The 17,415-nt window shown below is 41.3% G+C and overlaps 1 protein-coding gene across 7 annotated transcripts in view; it reads left to right on the top strand.

The window, feature by feature from the left end:
* Positions 1-17,415, top strand: part of mpp7a (MAGUK p55 scaffold protein 7a) — a 159,670-nt gene that overhangs the window by 71,251 nt on the left and 71,004 nt on the right. For all 7 annotated transcript variants that reach the window (XM_035944633.2, XM_035944634.2, XM_055007126.1 and 4 more), the window contains 2 exons: positions 2,820-2,897; positions 13,678-13,758. In XM_035944633.2, coding sequence (XP_035800526.2) covers positions 2,820-2,897; positions 13,678-13,758 — 159 coding nt within the window. The remainder of the gene's footprint in view (positions 1-2,819; positions 2,898-13,677; positions 13,759-17,415) is intronic.

The following is a 17,415-nucleotide window of genomic DNA, read 5'->3' as shown; positions in this document are numbered from 1 at the left end:
TTTGATTCGGCTGTGTCCTGGACTGCGTTCTGGTTTGAGCTAAGCCCTCTTTGGCTCTAACACACTGTCTCTCACTGTTTTTGTTTCTTTTTTTTCTTCTTTTTTTTTTATTCCACCAGGCCACTTTTCCCATTCTCCAACAGCACTGCTGCCTCACCAAGGGGACAGAGAGTGCGCTATGCAAAAACCTGGGTAATGACTTTAAAATATATTACTGCGTCATGGACAGGCACTTGGAAAGTGTCCTGAACTGTAAATAAAAGCATTTCAATCTTGCATTTGCTCACCAAGCAGTGGAGAAATTCCACAGTAACTAAGTAAGTCGAGATGGTGGAGCAACAACTACCTAAGCAGATGTCACTAGGACTGTGGTATGTTGGAGCGCTGAAGACACTGGCAACCTTTCTCATTTATTTAATCTGTTTTCTTACAAAGATGATCAGGACAGATGAAGTAACCGGAGCTGCCTGCCTGTCCTTTTACGGGCTTCTACTGTAGAAGAACAGACAGAGGAGTCAGAGCACAGGGTGGAGTTGTTGGGTCTTCATGAACAGTACAGAGTAACAGTTCAAATATGACGTGGCAATGTGAAATTAAACAGATGAGGATAAAAATTTCCAGGAATTGCCCTTGAATGGCAGAATTAAATTTGATGCCATAAAACATGGAACATACTGACAGCAATTTAACTCGGCACCACTTAAACATTTGACTCTACTTAAACTTACATTAGGAACACTACAAACATTTTTTTTGTTTCTATCCCCATCTTTATTGCTGCTCTCTTGCAGGTTCTTGCTCCACTCTTGGCCATTGCAGATTTACTATATTGTACATACTATGCTACTATATTACTATACGTTTCACTTCACATCTCAGTTGTCTGAGGGTCCACAAGTCACAGCTTTTTGCGTACTACAACTAAGCTGAGCGACCATCTCCTTGCCTCAAACTTCCAACAGATTACCTTCACGACACGCCTAATGCACCATGTTTTATAGCCGAGTAATGTCGGCTTTACACAGGGATTTGAACCTCTAAGCTGACCTTGAAACATGGCTGCTCTGTTGGCCAAGACACAGTCCTAACAGGCCATGATTTATCACAGGAGACTTTGTGGATAAGTCTGGCTGAAATGGCTGTAGCTGTTTAAGGCCAACGGTTAAAGTGGGATGTTGCTGGGCAGAGAGGGGCATGCATCTGCACTGATATTTCACACAAAGTTGTGTTGCAGTTTTTTCACCATGAAATCATAAAAGTGTCTTTGGAAGGCTAACAGTGTGTTTCGGAACTACATCATGTTTTTAATTACGGGACGTTTTCTCTGTGGTTATTTCAAAAGAGATGACAGCTTGAAGAGTCTCAAATGAACTCATCAACACATGCTGCCTGTGTTGTTGCTATTCCGAACTTCTCCAGAATTTTCAGGCCAGCGCCAAAATTAAAGAAAAAACATGTTTTAGTACGGACAGATCCCATCCTATGATTGTGTCATGTCATAACATTCAACTTACTCCAACTAGCATTCCACAGTGTCCACACTGCAGCTACTGTCGAATGCTGTCTAGCTGGAAAACATAATTTGTGTAGTGAGGAGTAAAAAGCATGTCTAACAATCCTAAAACAGATGTTTTAATTGCACACAGCATCTGTAGCTGCTCACAAAATGACAGCAAACAAACTGCTTTTCGTGTCTCTTTCTGTCCTGCTGAGTGATTCTCTGTCGCATATTGTCACTGCTCCATCTGCATGTCTGTGTCTGTGTGTGTACATGTGTGTGTATGTGTGCTTCCACATGTGTGGATTTGGCCTTGCAGACACCGAACTGGCCCAGGGGTTTCTCTGTCACTCTCCCCAGCCAGAGAGCCTTCTGTTCCACCATCATGCTGGAATGCTTTCTAGGACTTCCAGCTGGAGGCTCCAGGCCCAGGGCCCAGCTATCAGTCAGACCAATGGCCCAGCTCCTTTTCACCATGCTGGGATGAGGAGAGACTCAGGAGTGGCTGCTGGGAGGATAGTGGTCCCTGTCTGTTCTTTGATGGGACCTGACAGCAGCCTGTAGGCTGTCAACGCATTCCTGCACAGCTGCTCTTAAATCACAAATGGGATAGCTATAGTGTTTTTTTGTGTGTCTGTGTGTGCGTACGCTGCAGCACAATGCGTAACCGTGTGTTTGATGACATGTGCGTGGGTGCAAGCGTGTGCTTGTGTGTATGAATTATTCCATCTCTGCTTCACATATCAGTTTTTGAGTGATGAAGTGTTTCTGTGTGTGTAAATGAGTTAACGTTAACACACGAGTAAGACTTACTTTCCATTTTAGTAACTCTCCAGAGATATAGCTTTGTCTCTGTACATTGTGCAGTTGTAGTGTTGAGGCCGATAAGGAAATGTTTAGCCAATTTAACCAGACTGTTGAAATGATTTGGAATCCTCACCAGGCCACTAGGGCATATCAAATGCATGGTGGAAAACTGGATTGTTTGTACAGTGGCTAAGCTAACTGAAATACTTAGAAGCAATCTGATGTGTTCAGTCGAGAGACTGAAAGATCTGTGTGTGTGCTTTTGGTGTTTAACGTGCCGTTGCTTCTTATTTTGATCTTGTGTGAATTTATGTGAGTGTAAGATGGTGTGGATGGGGGCTGTACATGTTTTCATATATGTGTGCTCGTCAGTGCATATGACTACTTGTGTGCACTTTTTGCTTACACGTGTGTGTGTTTGCTCAGAGAGGCTTTGCCATGGCCTTTGTAGCCCAGTGTTGACCCTGTCTCTCTCTCACACACACTTACTGATTAACACAATCTGTCCTTTCAGATCCATGAGCGGCTGCAGCACTATGAAGAAAGCAAACCCATCCCTGTTCTGGACAGTGCAGCAGCTCTGGCCCGTGAAGTAAGCTTCTTTTTTTTTCGGTAAAGATTGCTGACAAAAGAAATAGACACTCCACTGGGCCACCAGTTGCTTTCAGAACAGCTTCAGAAGTATGACACTAGGTTCACAAGTTTCTGGAAGTCATGTTGGTAGTGTGAACACCAATCTTCTAAATGGCAACCTTCTCATAGAGCTGGGCTATATAGCTGAAAATGTATCTCTGTTAAATGTTTCATTGTAGCGGACATTTATAATTATTGTTATTTATATTTTACATATTTTTAGTCAAGACCACAAGAATAAAGGCTAATTTTGAGTTGCCCCACTTTAGCCTATTTCTCACAGTGCACAAGTAATAAGTTTAATATTAGCACAAGGCAAACCTCAACAAATGCATACATTTACACACCTTCCTCCATTACACACATAAAAAAAAGAGGTGCACAGACCACCGCAGCCAGACTGAAGCCACCATACTACACTGATATTAGGGTTCTGAGTGTTTGGTCTACACCAGGTATCACTGAACATGGACCACGTACTAGCCTCCTCAATGTCAAGTCTGTCAGCCTTTTGAGCAAGTCATTGAGAGTGTGTCACTTTAGTGGAGGTTTTTGAATCAGAAAGCCACGCTGACACTGGCAGTCACTAGTCCCCGCCAGCCACAAGTTCACCAGGAGAGGTATAAGCTCAAAGACAACAAGTCGCCCAGGTAGCCTCAGTCTACCACGCCTTGGGAGACCTACAAGGAAACCACAAGTAGAGCAACATAGGGTAAAAGGTCTCTGATATCAAGGAATATGATGGACTGTTTGAGCTTAGATGAACATGCTTAGAACATGCTTGGGGTTGGGTAATGCAACTGAAGTTTACATTTTTCTTTTTTTATGTGTTTATTTCAGTTTGCTTCTAATGCATTTAAATTAAACTGTTGAACACTCTTCTTGTTATTGTTACTATCAGTGGTACATACACTATATTGCCAAAAGTATTCGCTCACCTGCCTTGACTCACATATGAATGTAAGTGACATCCCATTTCTAATCCATAGGGTTCAATATGACGTCGGTCCACCCTTTGCAGCTATAACAGCTTCAACTCTTCTGGGAAGGCTGTCCACAAGGTTTAGGAGTGTATTTATGGGAATTTTTGACCATTCTTCCAGAAGCGCGTTTGTGAGGTCACACACTGATGTTGGACCAGAAGGCCTGGCTCTCAGTCTCCACTCTAATTCATCCCAAAGGTGTTCTATCAGGTTGAGGTCAGGACTCTGTGCAGGCGAGTCAAGTTCATCCACACCAGACTCTGTCATCCATGTCTTTATGGACCTTGCTTTGTGCACTGGTGCACAGTCATGTTGGAAGAGGAAGGGGCCAGCTCCAAACTGTTCCCACAAAGTTGGGAGCATGGAATTGTCCAAAATGTCTTGGTATGCTGAAGCATTCAGAGTTTCTTTCACTGGAACTAAGGGGCCAAGCCCAGCTCCTGAAAAACAACCCCACACCATAATCCCCCCTCCACAAAACTTTACACTTGGCACAATGCAGTCCGACAAGTATGGAGAAGCTCGATTCGTCACTCCAGAGAACGTGTCTCCACTGCTCTACAGTCCAGTGGCGGCGTGCTTTACACCACTGCATACGACGCTTTGCATTGCACTTGGTGATGTATGGCTTGGATGCAGCTGCTCGGCCATGGAAACCCATTCCATGAAGCTCTCTGCTGAAGCACTGTTCTTGAGCTAATCTGAAGGCCACATGAAGTTTGAAGGTCTGTAGCGATCGACTCTACAGAAAGTTGCCGACCTCTTGGCACGATGCGCCTCAGCATCCAGACCCCGCTCCATCAGTTTACGTGACCTACCACTTGGTGGCTGAGTTGCTGTCGTTCCCACACACATCCACTTTCTTATAATACAGCTGACCATTGACTGTGGAATATTTAGGAGCGAGGAAATGTCACGACTGGATTTGTTGCACAGGTGGCATCCTATCACAGTTCCACGCTGGAATTCACTGAGCTCCTGAGAGCGACCCATTCTTTCACAAATGTTTGTAAAAGCAGTCTGCATGCCTAGGTGCTTGATTTTATACACCTGTGGCCATGGAAGTGATTGGAACACCTGATTCTGATTATTTGGATGGGTGAGCGAATACTTTTGGCAATATAGTGTATCTCTGGTGCTTTATTGCCCAGGCCTATGACAGTTGAATATATTCTATTGGTGTTCAGCTGGTTTGAGATCTGACTGTATATGATTCAGATTACTTTCATACTCATTGTATTCTGTATAAAAGACACTGTAACACTAGTAACAGTTGCATTTGTCTCATTTATTTAGGTTTTCCTTTAATTTGTCACCCAACCACGAACACATTGTAACTTTTCTGCCTAACTTGTCCTGTTGTATTTTTTGTGTTTGAAACCCACGCACACATAATTTTTCTTTGCCTAAATCCAGAGAGATGAAGTGTCTGCTGCTTGATAGTTTGTCTTGCAGTATAATAGCGTAGCGTTGTGATGATTGAAACTACAGATCAATGCCTCTTGTGTGTCCATAACATAGAGCCATGCAGTCATACATACTTCCTACCCTGTTCCTTTCCCAGTTTGGTTTTCTAGAATCGGTCACTGTTACAATAACACTACACTGTCCCCACTCTGTACTCACCGCCTACCCTGCCGCCTGCTTTCTACCCAAATGTCTAGCTAACCACCACGAAATCGGAAATCCAGCTTCACAAAGCCAAACTGATCATTTTCCTCGGGCAGAAACCGGATAGAAAGACTCAATCAGAAGAAAGCTGAAGATGGATGGACACACTGTGACAAATCATTTTAGCAGACAAACTATAGATGAGATATAAACAAAAGTCAAGGGAGGAGAGACCACATTGAATAATAAACAAATTCAGAGAGCAGAAGCACCATTGCAGCATCACTTATTGCGTTCAGTCTCGCTTCATTCGTTAATCTGCTAATAAGACTCACTTCAGCCATTACACGAATAATAACATTACCAACAGCACCACTCATGAGCATTTTCTTCCACTGGCCCTGCAGATCTGGTGAAGCTGTAAAAGATATTTAGTTTGATTCATCGACTACACGTCCAGTGTCGTGACATTTGTTACCGTATTGTTCATCTGCAACATTTATTGAAAGCCACATGTGCACATAAGCTTGCAAGTGCCTCGCTCACATCCACATGTGCGCACACACACACCTGTGTAAACCCAAGCCCCAGCCTGGCATGGTGAACGGAGAGGAGGAAAAGTACTTTTACTGGTGTGTGGTTTTGTTTGAGGGGCTGCACAGTGGCGTAGTGGTTAGCACTTTCGCCTTGCAGCGAGAAGATCCCTGGTTCGCGTCCCGGCTTTCCCGGGATCTTTCTGCATGGAGTTTGCATGTTCTCCCTGTGCATGCGTGGGTTCTCTCCGGGTACTCCGGCTTCCTCCCACAGTCCAAAAATATGCTGAGGTTAATTGATTATTCTAAATTGCCCGTAGGTGTGAATGTGAGAGTGATTGTTTGTCTATATATGTAGCCCTGCGACAGACTGGCGACCTGTCTAGGGTGTCCCCTGCCTTCGCCCGAGTCAGCTGGGATAGGCTCCAGCCCCCCCCCGCGACCCTAGTGAGGAATAAGCGGTGTATAGATAATGGATGGATGGATGGTTTTGTTTGAAATCCCCAGCTCTGTTTATTGTAATCAAAGTGCCTCCGTCTATTCCACCCCTTCTAAAGAGCCCACAGCCATACATCATCCTAATTAGTACTGAGTCAAGGGAAAGACGAGAGAAAGAGGGCCTGAAACCTTTACAGTCGGTTGGTGTAAAGACCGAGGAGGACAGAGTCCAGAGTGTCTTGAGTCTGTCACGAAAGAAAGGCCATCTTGTGGTCAAGAGTGGTTTTCCTGACCTAACGGGCCACAAGTGTCACTGGAGGACTCAGAATGTTCCAATCTGGAGAGGTCACAGACACCAGTACAGGCGACATAACTCCCAAACCAGCCCAGACCCTTATCCAAACCAGGATGGCAGAACCTGAATCTGTCGTAATCTCAAAATACCATTTACAGCTCTTTTTTCCCCTGAGAGTTTGTTCTTACCCTGCTGTTAGTACTGGCAAAGGACACTGCTAACCAGATAACGCCAGAACAAGAATTCCACCGGATTCAAAAATCCAACAGAGTGTGAAGGTTCACTTCTGTTTCTCTTCCCTCATTCTTGGCTCGGCCTTCCCAGGTTGTGGCAAGAGTCCATAGACTGTTCAAAAGACCCCCAACTATCAGCCTCCATCTTCTCTCCCCCATTACAGATTTTCGTTCTCATTCTGTTTGTCAAATTACAGACTTTCAAATTTATGCTTCCTGGTAAATGTCCCGCAAAGCGTCTCCCTGGGATTATCAGGTATCGGGATACAGCCCAGAGATGGTGTATCAAAGCATCTCACAGCACACCACAATCCCAAGTCTGCCCTCCTTGACTAGTCAAAAAAAAGAAACACTCCCAACCCAGAGCGTTGCAGTGTATTTTTAAAGCAGATTGTTTTTCACCCGTGTCACCGCTCCAAATGAACGCTATTGAAGTGGTGGCTGAGGACTAAAGTTCAAGCAGAGAGATCTACAGTTAGATGAAATTGATTTCAAGCTTGGGTTTCGGGTAATGGAGGCTTAATTTATTTGCTAACATAAAATGACACTTCAACCCCTGTCTGGCCCCGGGTGCACTGTCTAGAGTGCACAGCAGGTGACTGCCACTGCTCAAGCACACTAGCACCGCCACTGCCGCCTGAAACACGATCGATAGTTGGCTCTGGGAGAAGGAGCTGTATTACATACATATAAAGACATGTCAGTTGGTGACTGCACACACGCTTTCTTGAAGGTACAGACACAATCATTACAGCACACAGTCTCTCTCCAGCCCTCATCAGACCTGCAATAGAAACACTCCTGCTCCATTGTGGATTGTAAAACACCACATTACATCAATCAAAAAGGGCAAATCAGCCTCACACATGACACAGCTCTCTGGAAGTTCCAGTCTGTCGATCCACCCAGACTCTATCAATCCTGTCGAAAGCCAGACACAACCACATCAACGGGAAGCTGAAAGCCAGCCTTTGTTCCAGATCACTGTCCATCGCCTGAACTATGACTGTATGTCCTGGTGCCCTTCTCTCGTTAAAGGAACCTTTTCCTCTTCTTGCCAACTTCCCAGCATCTACTGTATATACCCACCCTGCTGTTACCTGGACAGGCCACTGGGTGCCATCAGAGAGCACTGGTCTGCAGTCCATACCTTTAACATCTAAAGGGAAAGAAACAGATGGAGAGAAAGGATTTCATCAGTGCCAAATGGCTCTTTATGTCAGTTTTACATCCAGTATTTAGCATTTATTTAAGTAATGGTGTTGTTAATTTAAAAACAAATTCCCAATCAAATGAATTCATTTTTAACTGCACTGCTTTGGCTCTGATGCAGTCGCCTCTGTGTCACTCTGTGAGATCAAGCAACGTCCTGCCCACAGGACTATTTAATAGGTTACATGACTTGAGTATTGGCCTATCAACACAGAAAGATAAACGCTACAAAGCTGTCTTTCAATAAACAGATGGAAAACAGATGATTTCATTTTTTCCTGCAAATATGTGTCATATCCAAATATAAGTATTTTTTTTAATTATTTTATATTATGGGGAGCATTTTTTAAGATTTTTTTTTTAATTTTATAGATTTGATGCTAAATAATTAACAAAATAATCTATATTGAAATTAATCATTAGTTGCATCACCATCCAAAAACATTGTGAGATAAACTGTTCAAGACACACTTGTAAGAGGATATAAACACCATACTTATTCAGTAAACACCCCTTTCACTGTTTGTCTCTCATACATCCTATTTGTTCAAAGAGATTTTTTCACATCATTCATCAAATATAAAATACATATATTTATACATATATTTTATGTTTATGTCTAAAAAGATTCAACATATAAATGCACATCCTTGTATGTCGGTTAACTTGTTGGTCACATTACAATACTTTATGAAAGTTTATTTGTTCCACTGATATACTTTATGCATTTTAAGAATGACCGCATTAGTAATATATTTGGATTGACTATTCAAAGCTTTTTTTTTTCATTTTCAAACTCAGTCTCTTTAAATTTGATTATTTGCATGAGGAATATTCACATATTCACTATTTCCTTTTAATTTTCTTTTCCTAAGAGTGTGAAAGCCAGTATTTAGACCATGAGACTTTAAAACATTTATTGAAACCAATAAAATATAATAATAGGAAAACATCTCTGTGCAAGACTGTGTAAAATCTAATCTAAATGCAGCCTTAGAAGTCATTGTCCTTAAATGGTTACTGTAGTAAACCAGTGTATTATTGATCAGTTACACAATAAGTCAGGCCAAAATGCATTTTATTCATCATATAAAATGCATTATGCTGCCAGCAGAGATCAGGGTTTCAAGTAAAAGGTTAGCTGGGTTAATACATTTTATTAAAAGCCATTTAAAAGTAAGGTTACCTTTATGTATTGGCAGCCATCTATCACAGTAGTGAGCCCTCAGCCGTTCAGGGTCAATGAAGAGCTGTAAACTGACATGCTGGGATCAAACTTATCTAAACACTGCAGCGCCTGCCATGACATTTAACAAATGAAATACACCCAGTCTCAGAGGAGGCAAGCATCACTTTTTGCCCTTGCTCTCTGGGAAGGTCTGAGGATGGAAAATGTGATTTCAGCAGGGAAGCATGAAGGTAGACAGTGGAATGTGTTGTCAAACATGTCCCATCTGTCCTCCATGCTGAGTAATGGGACAAGCAGCTCCAATAGAACAATACTGGGGACTGAAAGCGTACAGCTCTCTGTCTGCTTCTGTCTCCCTCGCTGGAAACTGTGTGGCGATGAGATGATGGATGGTTCTGTATCAGAGCAGGAGATGTTGCCTCACTAAAGACATTGACCTCGATTCCCCTTACACTTCTATCTGTCTGTCCTTTTCAGTTATTCTCTCACTTTGTCAAGTTTTCTTCTCTTTTCTTCTCTCTATTGATCCGGTTGTTTGTTGGGCTTTTTGTTTTCTGGTTTGGTACTTTTCTTAAATTGCCCTTTTTGTACCTTTTTCTCACTTTAATCTTGTCAGATTCATCCTTTTCTTTCTTCTGTTTCTTGTATATTTGGTGAAAGGAAATAACATACTAGAATGAGGTTCAACATGAGTAACCTGTGACCACTGTTGCTTTTCATTAGCAGGGTCTCTTTTCCTTGGGGGGGTTCAAAACTAATGGATATCATGAAAAGACCCCCACACCCCCTCAGCCAAACGCACATGTTCCTGTCTTCGGATAAAGTGACATAGCATCCTCCCTAACCCTGACCTAACCCTCGGCCCCCTGCCTTTACCTCTGCCTCACCTCTGTTGCCTTATTCCTGCTCCACAGGGGTCGTTAGTCAAACAAACTCTGGTTTTTCCAAACCCTGTCATCATCTCACTGAGCGTCACACATAAGGCGGTACATTTTGGGGCGATTTCACTGTTCAACTTATCTGTTATGTGACGACAACGCAGGCATCAAAATGATGCATGTGTCTCTTCACGCTTCTTTGCTACTCTGCTTCATGTTAAGACTTTTAACACTCAAGCATCAGTCAGCATGTACCATTATACTGTGTTGTACTTCTCTCTCAGTTTTATCTATTTATGATTTGTTCTTCAATATCAGTGTTTCTTTGAAATTGCATTTATTTAACCCATAACAAATTTGTGCAAGCTTTACAGTCTACTTTAACTTTTTTATCTTGATTGGAATGAGAAAAAAATTCCACAAAAATCTCTTCTGTGGGAAAAACAAGACAGAAATGTCAGGGAGAGCAGCCAGAGGAAGAATCCGTTTCCCAGAGTGGACAGACATGCAGGATATAGATAGGACAGAAGCAACATTAGTGGAAATACAACATAGAGAAGCAAAATGACAATTGTAGAGCCAGTCACATGCATCAAGTATAGTGTATGCTGGCTGACATAACAGATGCCAGGACAGAAATTCACTGAAGTACCCAGTGTCTGAGGGTTTGATCTAAAAGTCACACCCAGAATATATCTTCGTCACAATTCTTGAAAGAAAAAAAAAATGATATATGGTGGAAAGAAGACCACAGGTAAATATGTCACTATCACATTTTTTAGATGTTCAAATACAGGTATTGGCCTCCAAAGTTCTCTGAGTCTGAATATCACCAGCTGTTTCTTCATTCCTCTATTCATAATTTATGATACGCTAAAAAGATGACATTTTTTAAATATTATTTCACAAAATGTATTTGTTTTTTGATGCATTTATATGCTAGAAGAGAAATCATGAGAAAAGTAAGCAGTCAACAGATAGGCTGAGGGTTTCCACCTGCGAGGTACAAATGACGGTTTCAGAAACACTAATTCAGTCTTCCAGAGTTTCACGCATAACACACCTAAACAACCAATCCTGTCAACTTGTAGGGTGGGACTTCCTGTGTCATTGTTCTTCTTCCGAATAAGTTTCCTGTTCAGACATCCATGGGCTGAATTACTCTAATATTACAACTTGCCATCATGTAGTGTAGAGTAGTTTTACAGTGTTTGAGTAGGTGAGCTGATGTGCTCAAGAGGCAGAGAGGTGGATAAAGAGAGAGGCGGGACTATAAAGATCTGCCAATTCTAAAGAAAGTAGTGTAGAATTTTGTCCAAACTATTTTCATATAGGTTGAGATTATTTGAATTTTTAAAAATCTTGTGATACACAGAGGTGAAGTTTGGAGTTTATAGAGGAACTTTAAGTTTTCACTCATCACTGATATATCTGCTCTAATTTTTGCCCTTCAACTTGTGAGCAATGGCAGCTGTCCATGGTAGTCCAAATAAATATTTCATTTTTTCCATCAGATTTAATGTCAGTTTTTTACATCCTGTAAAAAAATAGAATTTATTTGACATGATTTGTGATTAATAGATCTTTTAGTCAGAGCCTCTTCAAACTCTTATTTTATTAGAGCTGAAACAAATTAAGTGTTAAAGTCCGATTGCAACAGTCCAAAAAACACAGATATTCAGTTTACAGTCTTGAATGCCTGGCAGTTGGGCTTGAAACTTGAAAATCTACTATAACTGATTATCAGAGTAGTTGATGATTAATTTTGTGACTCCTCATGTCAGCTCTGTATTCATAATTCTTCAGATAATGCTATTTGAAAAAGGTGAATTGAAGGCCAAGTGCACAGATAGAACTATTTAAGGACACATTGATTTCTGTGACTTCCAACGGCCCTCTGTGCAGCAGACAGAGGCTCAGTACAGGCGGATCTTTGTGTGGGACAGCTCGCTGCTCCTCTCCACACTCACACTGCATCCAGGAGGATCATCAATAAATCAGAGCGCAGACAGAGGAGCGTGGCCTGGGCTTTAGAAGCAGAGTCACTCGTCTCAGAGCTACCAGACATTCATCATGAATGCAGTCCAGCTCAGTCCCACTGCTCAGAGATACTTTCACAGCTCCCATTGTTTCCAAGTGGACTGGACTGTTTTCTTTAATTCCTGAGATTCTCATTGAAAAATGATCCTGCAGAATAGTGAATTTAATCACAAGGAAGGTGGCAGCAAGTGGGACTTATAGGCCCCAAGACAGAGTGTGACCTTACCTCCCGCTAAGATTATTTAGCACAATATCACCTTTCCTGTCAGCTGCTTGAGACCACCTGAATGTCCAACCACAGGCAGCATTCTTCAGCGCACTTTTTACACAAACTTTTAAGGGGACACTCTGATGCTAACGACTCTTTTACTGGGTGAAGTTCTTAGTGTGTGTCCATTATATATTTTCATGCACATTTTAAAGTATGGCATCAGAAAAAGTTATTGGAAACAGCTAAAAAAAAAAAAAAACTCCCCAAAAACAGATTTTACGCTCACATGATGTGGTTTTTGACTTCTTCAAAAGACCGCTAATGTGCATGATGGGAGATTGAACCACTTTGTACAAATAAGTTCTGACGTAGCAAACAATTAACTCGCATGGTTTATCAGCTGATTCCGCCTCTTAAGTTGACTTCTCCTTCAGACACCATGAAATATGGCCAATACCAATTGACATGAAAAAATAACTTTGCTGACTGAAAACAGTCCCTGAAGACTTCTCTCCATTTTTGTGTTGTAATTAGGCATACAACTGGTTTTGTTTCCAGCTTCTTCTCCTCTGTTTATTAAAGCCACTCATAACACAGCCCATATCGCCACCTTCTAGCAACACTGCACAGCCTAATTCATGCACGCTAAAGCAATTATTATTTTTTAAATTTTGACAGTTCACAGCCTCAACAATCGCTTGTGTTTTCTTTTCCAAGTTCTGCTTGCGAAAGAGATTGTTGACTACAACATGAAACAGTCTGAAGAAGGTTCCCTTATCTTCTCTTTTCTCAGTAAAACATGTGGTGAAGTCATCTCACCTGCAAATCTTCTGCTTTTCATCACTCTTACTTTCTATAAAAGGGAATGAAAGACTGTAAACATGGCAACTGTATGGCAAAGGCTCAGTATTGAGACAGGGCAAACCTTCTGATGCTGAACTGTAATTCATTATAAATCAAACCCACTCCATTGGTATTTACGTCTGCTGCTGAACTCTTGCCTGAAGTGTAAATCCAACAAAAGTGACTGAATGTTATCAGTGCATTAGTTAGAAATAGTGTCTTGATGTATTGTAATGTGAATGCATTTGTCTGACAATTTTGTGTTCTTTTTAGTTGTCTGAGGAGCTGGAAGGAAAATCAGCCAATGGAGAAATCAAAGAGCTTCTTAAACTACTGGAAAAACCCCATGTGAAGGTGAGTTTGGGTCCTGTTTTACATACGGTCTTTATTTATTATATATTTAGTAAATTTTAAGAAAATACAATCACAGGTTCTCTCTATCTGGGGCCATAGTATTGTTTCCAAAAAGCAGCAAAATATCAGGCCTTTCTGGATCTGGATCTGCTGTTTGTGTAATACTGGCATTAGTGTTTGTGATTATCATGCTGTACACAAAATTATCCACCTGTTAGATCCAGGCCTGTTCTTGTCTCCTTGGCTGCAGCCGCTGGCCTCGTTAGCCAGACGCAGACAGCTACAAAATAAATTTACACATTTTTATTTTCTAATGCATAACTCTGGCCATCCATCAGGCCCTCCAGGTGTCTCGGCCAGACAGAGCTGCCTTCACGATGGCGGGACTGAAGGAGAGTTGGACGGGCTCCTTTTTTAATGTGCTGTCGTCATGCTTGTTTGGGCTCTGCCAGAAACAACAGCTCGCTATGAAGTTCTCCCTCACCACAATACGCAGCACACACTCAGAGTACATACAAATATCCAATACTTCTTAGTGTCAAACAGCAGGCTTGTGAAGGATGGGACCTAAGAAGTGGATTTTTGAATGTCTGTTCAAGTGATGATAATTCATTTCATAAATTCTACCACTGCAGCTACATTAATCTGTTAAAAGGAATAAAAACAGAGTAGATGTGCAGACACACGTACTGTAGCAAAGCGTGCGAAAATGGGGTCAAGTATGACTGGCTTCATCAGCAATCGACACATGCAATCACACATGCACGCACGGTGTAATACACACTCGACACTGACACGCAGCCGCTATCCTGAAGACAAATAGCTGGAATTTATCACATCATTGCTCTCCTACTTTGCTACACGGGGACATTGTGATCTCCTTTGTCTTTGTCAACCCCAAAGTGAAACGCGTCGGCAAATGATCAGCACGTTCGCCACGAAGCATGCCTGTGTCAGAAATCCTGCGTTTATTATTTTAATTATGCTTACAGTGAAGGTATTTGGCATGGCAAAGGTCAATTCATCAAAACACAGAGCTTGTGAAAGTCATCGATCAGGAACCTCTGCAGCTCTAGCTGATGAGGTGAAGAGAGGTGAAGGCAGGAGATGGGAATGAGTGCCAGGTCCAAACACGTACAGATCTGAACAAAAACCTGTGTGGCTGTAGACATTAATCAAGTGACGGGTACAGACTTTAAGCGATAAATTCCTATTTTACTTAATTTTAGTATCAAAATTCTTTCCATCGTCTCTCAGCTTAAGTCATTAATGGAATTTGAGTTTTTTAGATCTGAGTGACAGTCATATTGTAAATTGGCCTTTGATCAAAATAAACCGATCAGATTTCTTTAGCTCAATTTTCTGTTTATTGTAATCAATAAACAGAAAAAGTGTAGACGCTTATTAGAGTGTCTACACTTTTTCTCCGTTTACGTAACAAATGCAATAAATGAGCTTTCAGACCCAAAAATTCAATTCAATAGCTAAAAAGCCTGTGCTGGTGGAGGTGTATGCCTTCAGGTAATATGAATCAGTCAAGCATAATCCAGGAAGTTCAGTTTGAGTTACAGATCCATGTTTTTGAAGATTTAGGGCCAATTACTGGACAGCAGCTTATGATATTACGGGATAGGATTTGACAACTCCAGAAGGCAGGTCTGAAAATGGCTTTAGTATTGGTCCTTTTTGTGTTCGTTGCAGATGGCAGTTTGGCATTGCACTTGGCAAGGCAGTTCGCTAGTGGATTTAGTTTTACAGAGATCAAAGAGCAACTAAATATCTTGTACTTGCTGACCTCCAGTGGTCTAATCCTGCTGTGATGTAAAGTGTCTGTCATGATGTGTCAATACACAGTGACATTACTGTATGTTGCTACAGGTAGAACAAACCTCACACTTTAAATCAGAGGGAGAATGGTCACCAGGTATAAAGCACATTAGTTTTATTTCTTCTCTCTTATCAAAATGACATCCTGCATTTTGATTAGTTGTAGCTTTTATGCAGACCGGACACTTTCCTAAAAGCTGGCTTTCATCTAGTGCCTGTGAAGAAAGCAGGAAGGCTGTCATCATGGTTCTGTGTTTCATTTCAATCAAACAGTGCACTTGTGGGACAAGTGTAGGTTAACCTGTCACCATTTTTGTTGGCTATGCTACGCCCAACTGGGAAAATTGTTACCACAAAGTAATAAGCTGTGCAGATTATGGAAAAAAATAGATGGAAACTACTACAAAGAAAAGGAAATGCAGCTGCTATAAAGACTGGGAAACTACAGTAAAGTATAGTAGCGGGAAAACCATTGCGTGAAATTCAGTTTATTTTTAAAGTCCCTCTTCAGACGTTTATTAAATCTCATCTCTGTTTATCAAAGCTACATGTTACGATGTTTTTTCCATAGAAATAATCCCTTCCTATGTTAAGGATGGACAAAATGTATATGAACACTTGAATAACTCAGAAAAGTCTCTTATCCAATTCTATTGCTTTGAATTCTGTGTCAGCAAACTGTTCTATTTTATTGTACACAGTGTAGATTCAGTGGAGAAGCCCTGTACTTTAAACAGGAATATTGATAGAAAAAGTTGTTGTTGTTGTAAGCAAACTGTTAACTAAGACCATACATTAAGCTCTGTTATACTGCAGCTTGCTTTTATGCTGTATTTATATAGTGTGAGACTTGAGAGTTGCATTAAAATAAAATACATTATTCAAGTCCTTCACATGCAGAAGGCCTAACCTGTAAATTATATAATATATTGTGTGTTAATTTTTTTTATATGCGATAGACAACCTCAGTTTTGTTATTGTGTCCTACATTGTGTCACACAAATACTCGTTGCTCCATATTTAGTTTGTTGGTATCTGGTCACCCTACCAGAGAGGGCAGTAGACCACTGCTTTTTAGCCTGATTTTTAATTAGTTTTAAAGGCAAATTAAATCAGATTTCATTCACTTACCAAATGAAATCCCATCCATTAACATGAATTGATGGGTTTGAACAAATAATGAAATATCCTGAAATCTTGTTATGGATTTTTGTGTTAAAATTAAGTAAATTTAGTTCCGTATTTGAGAGAAAACAGTGCCAGCTCTGCAGTGGCAAATCCTTTTCCAATCCAGCTTCAGCTTTGTCTGCTCAGGAAGAGCCTCATCAATATTTACTTGTTTTCACTCTATTTGCTTTCTCTCTTCACTGCTCTTGCTCTGTTCTCCCACCGCCTCCTAACAGCGCTGGGCGACCTCAGCTCCAGTGCAGAACGAGGTCAGCCAAACAATTCCACACCAAACAATGGAAAATATTCGGCTACTGCTTCCTCTACTGCCGGCCGGTGCACCTTGGCAGACAGCACAGCAGCACAAGCCAAGCGAGACGACCTGCAGTGCAATGGCATTTTATCCACTGAAACTAGGATTACAACCAAACCATTTTCAAAAATTTCATGGCTGTGAGATGCCACAAAAAGACTTCCTAGAACACAGCCAAACAGTACTGGAACCTGTTCTTTGAGACATTGCCATATGATGCTACAAGTAGGACTCAGCAGCCACCTTTAAGACTAAAATCCAAACAGCAGGAAGCTAAGCCCCGCGCTCTTACATTTTTTGGAATTCTTGTCCTTTTAAAGAAAAAGCCATGTTATGTATAGTTTTTCTTA

This window comes from Amphiprion ocellaris, chromosome 22 (genome assembly GCF_022539595.1).
Source record: "Amphiprion ocellaris isolate individual 3 ecotype Okinawa chromosome 22, ASM2253959v1, whole genome shotgun sequence".
Classification (NCBI taxonomy): Eukaryota; Metazoa; Chordata; class Actinopteri; family Pomacentridae; genus Amphiprion; species Amphiprion ocellaris.
Note: the sequence above shows the minus strand (reverse complement) of the source record. Positions and strands in the feature narration are given on the sequence as shown.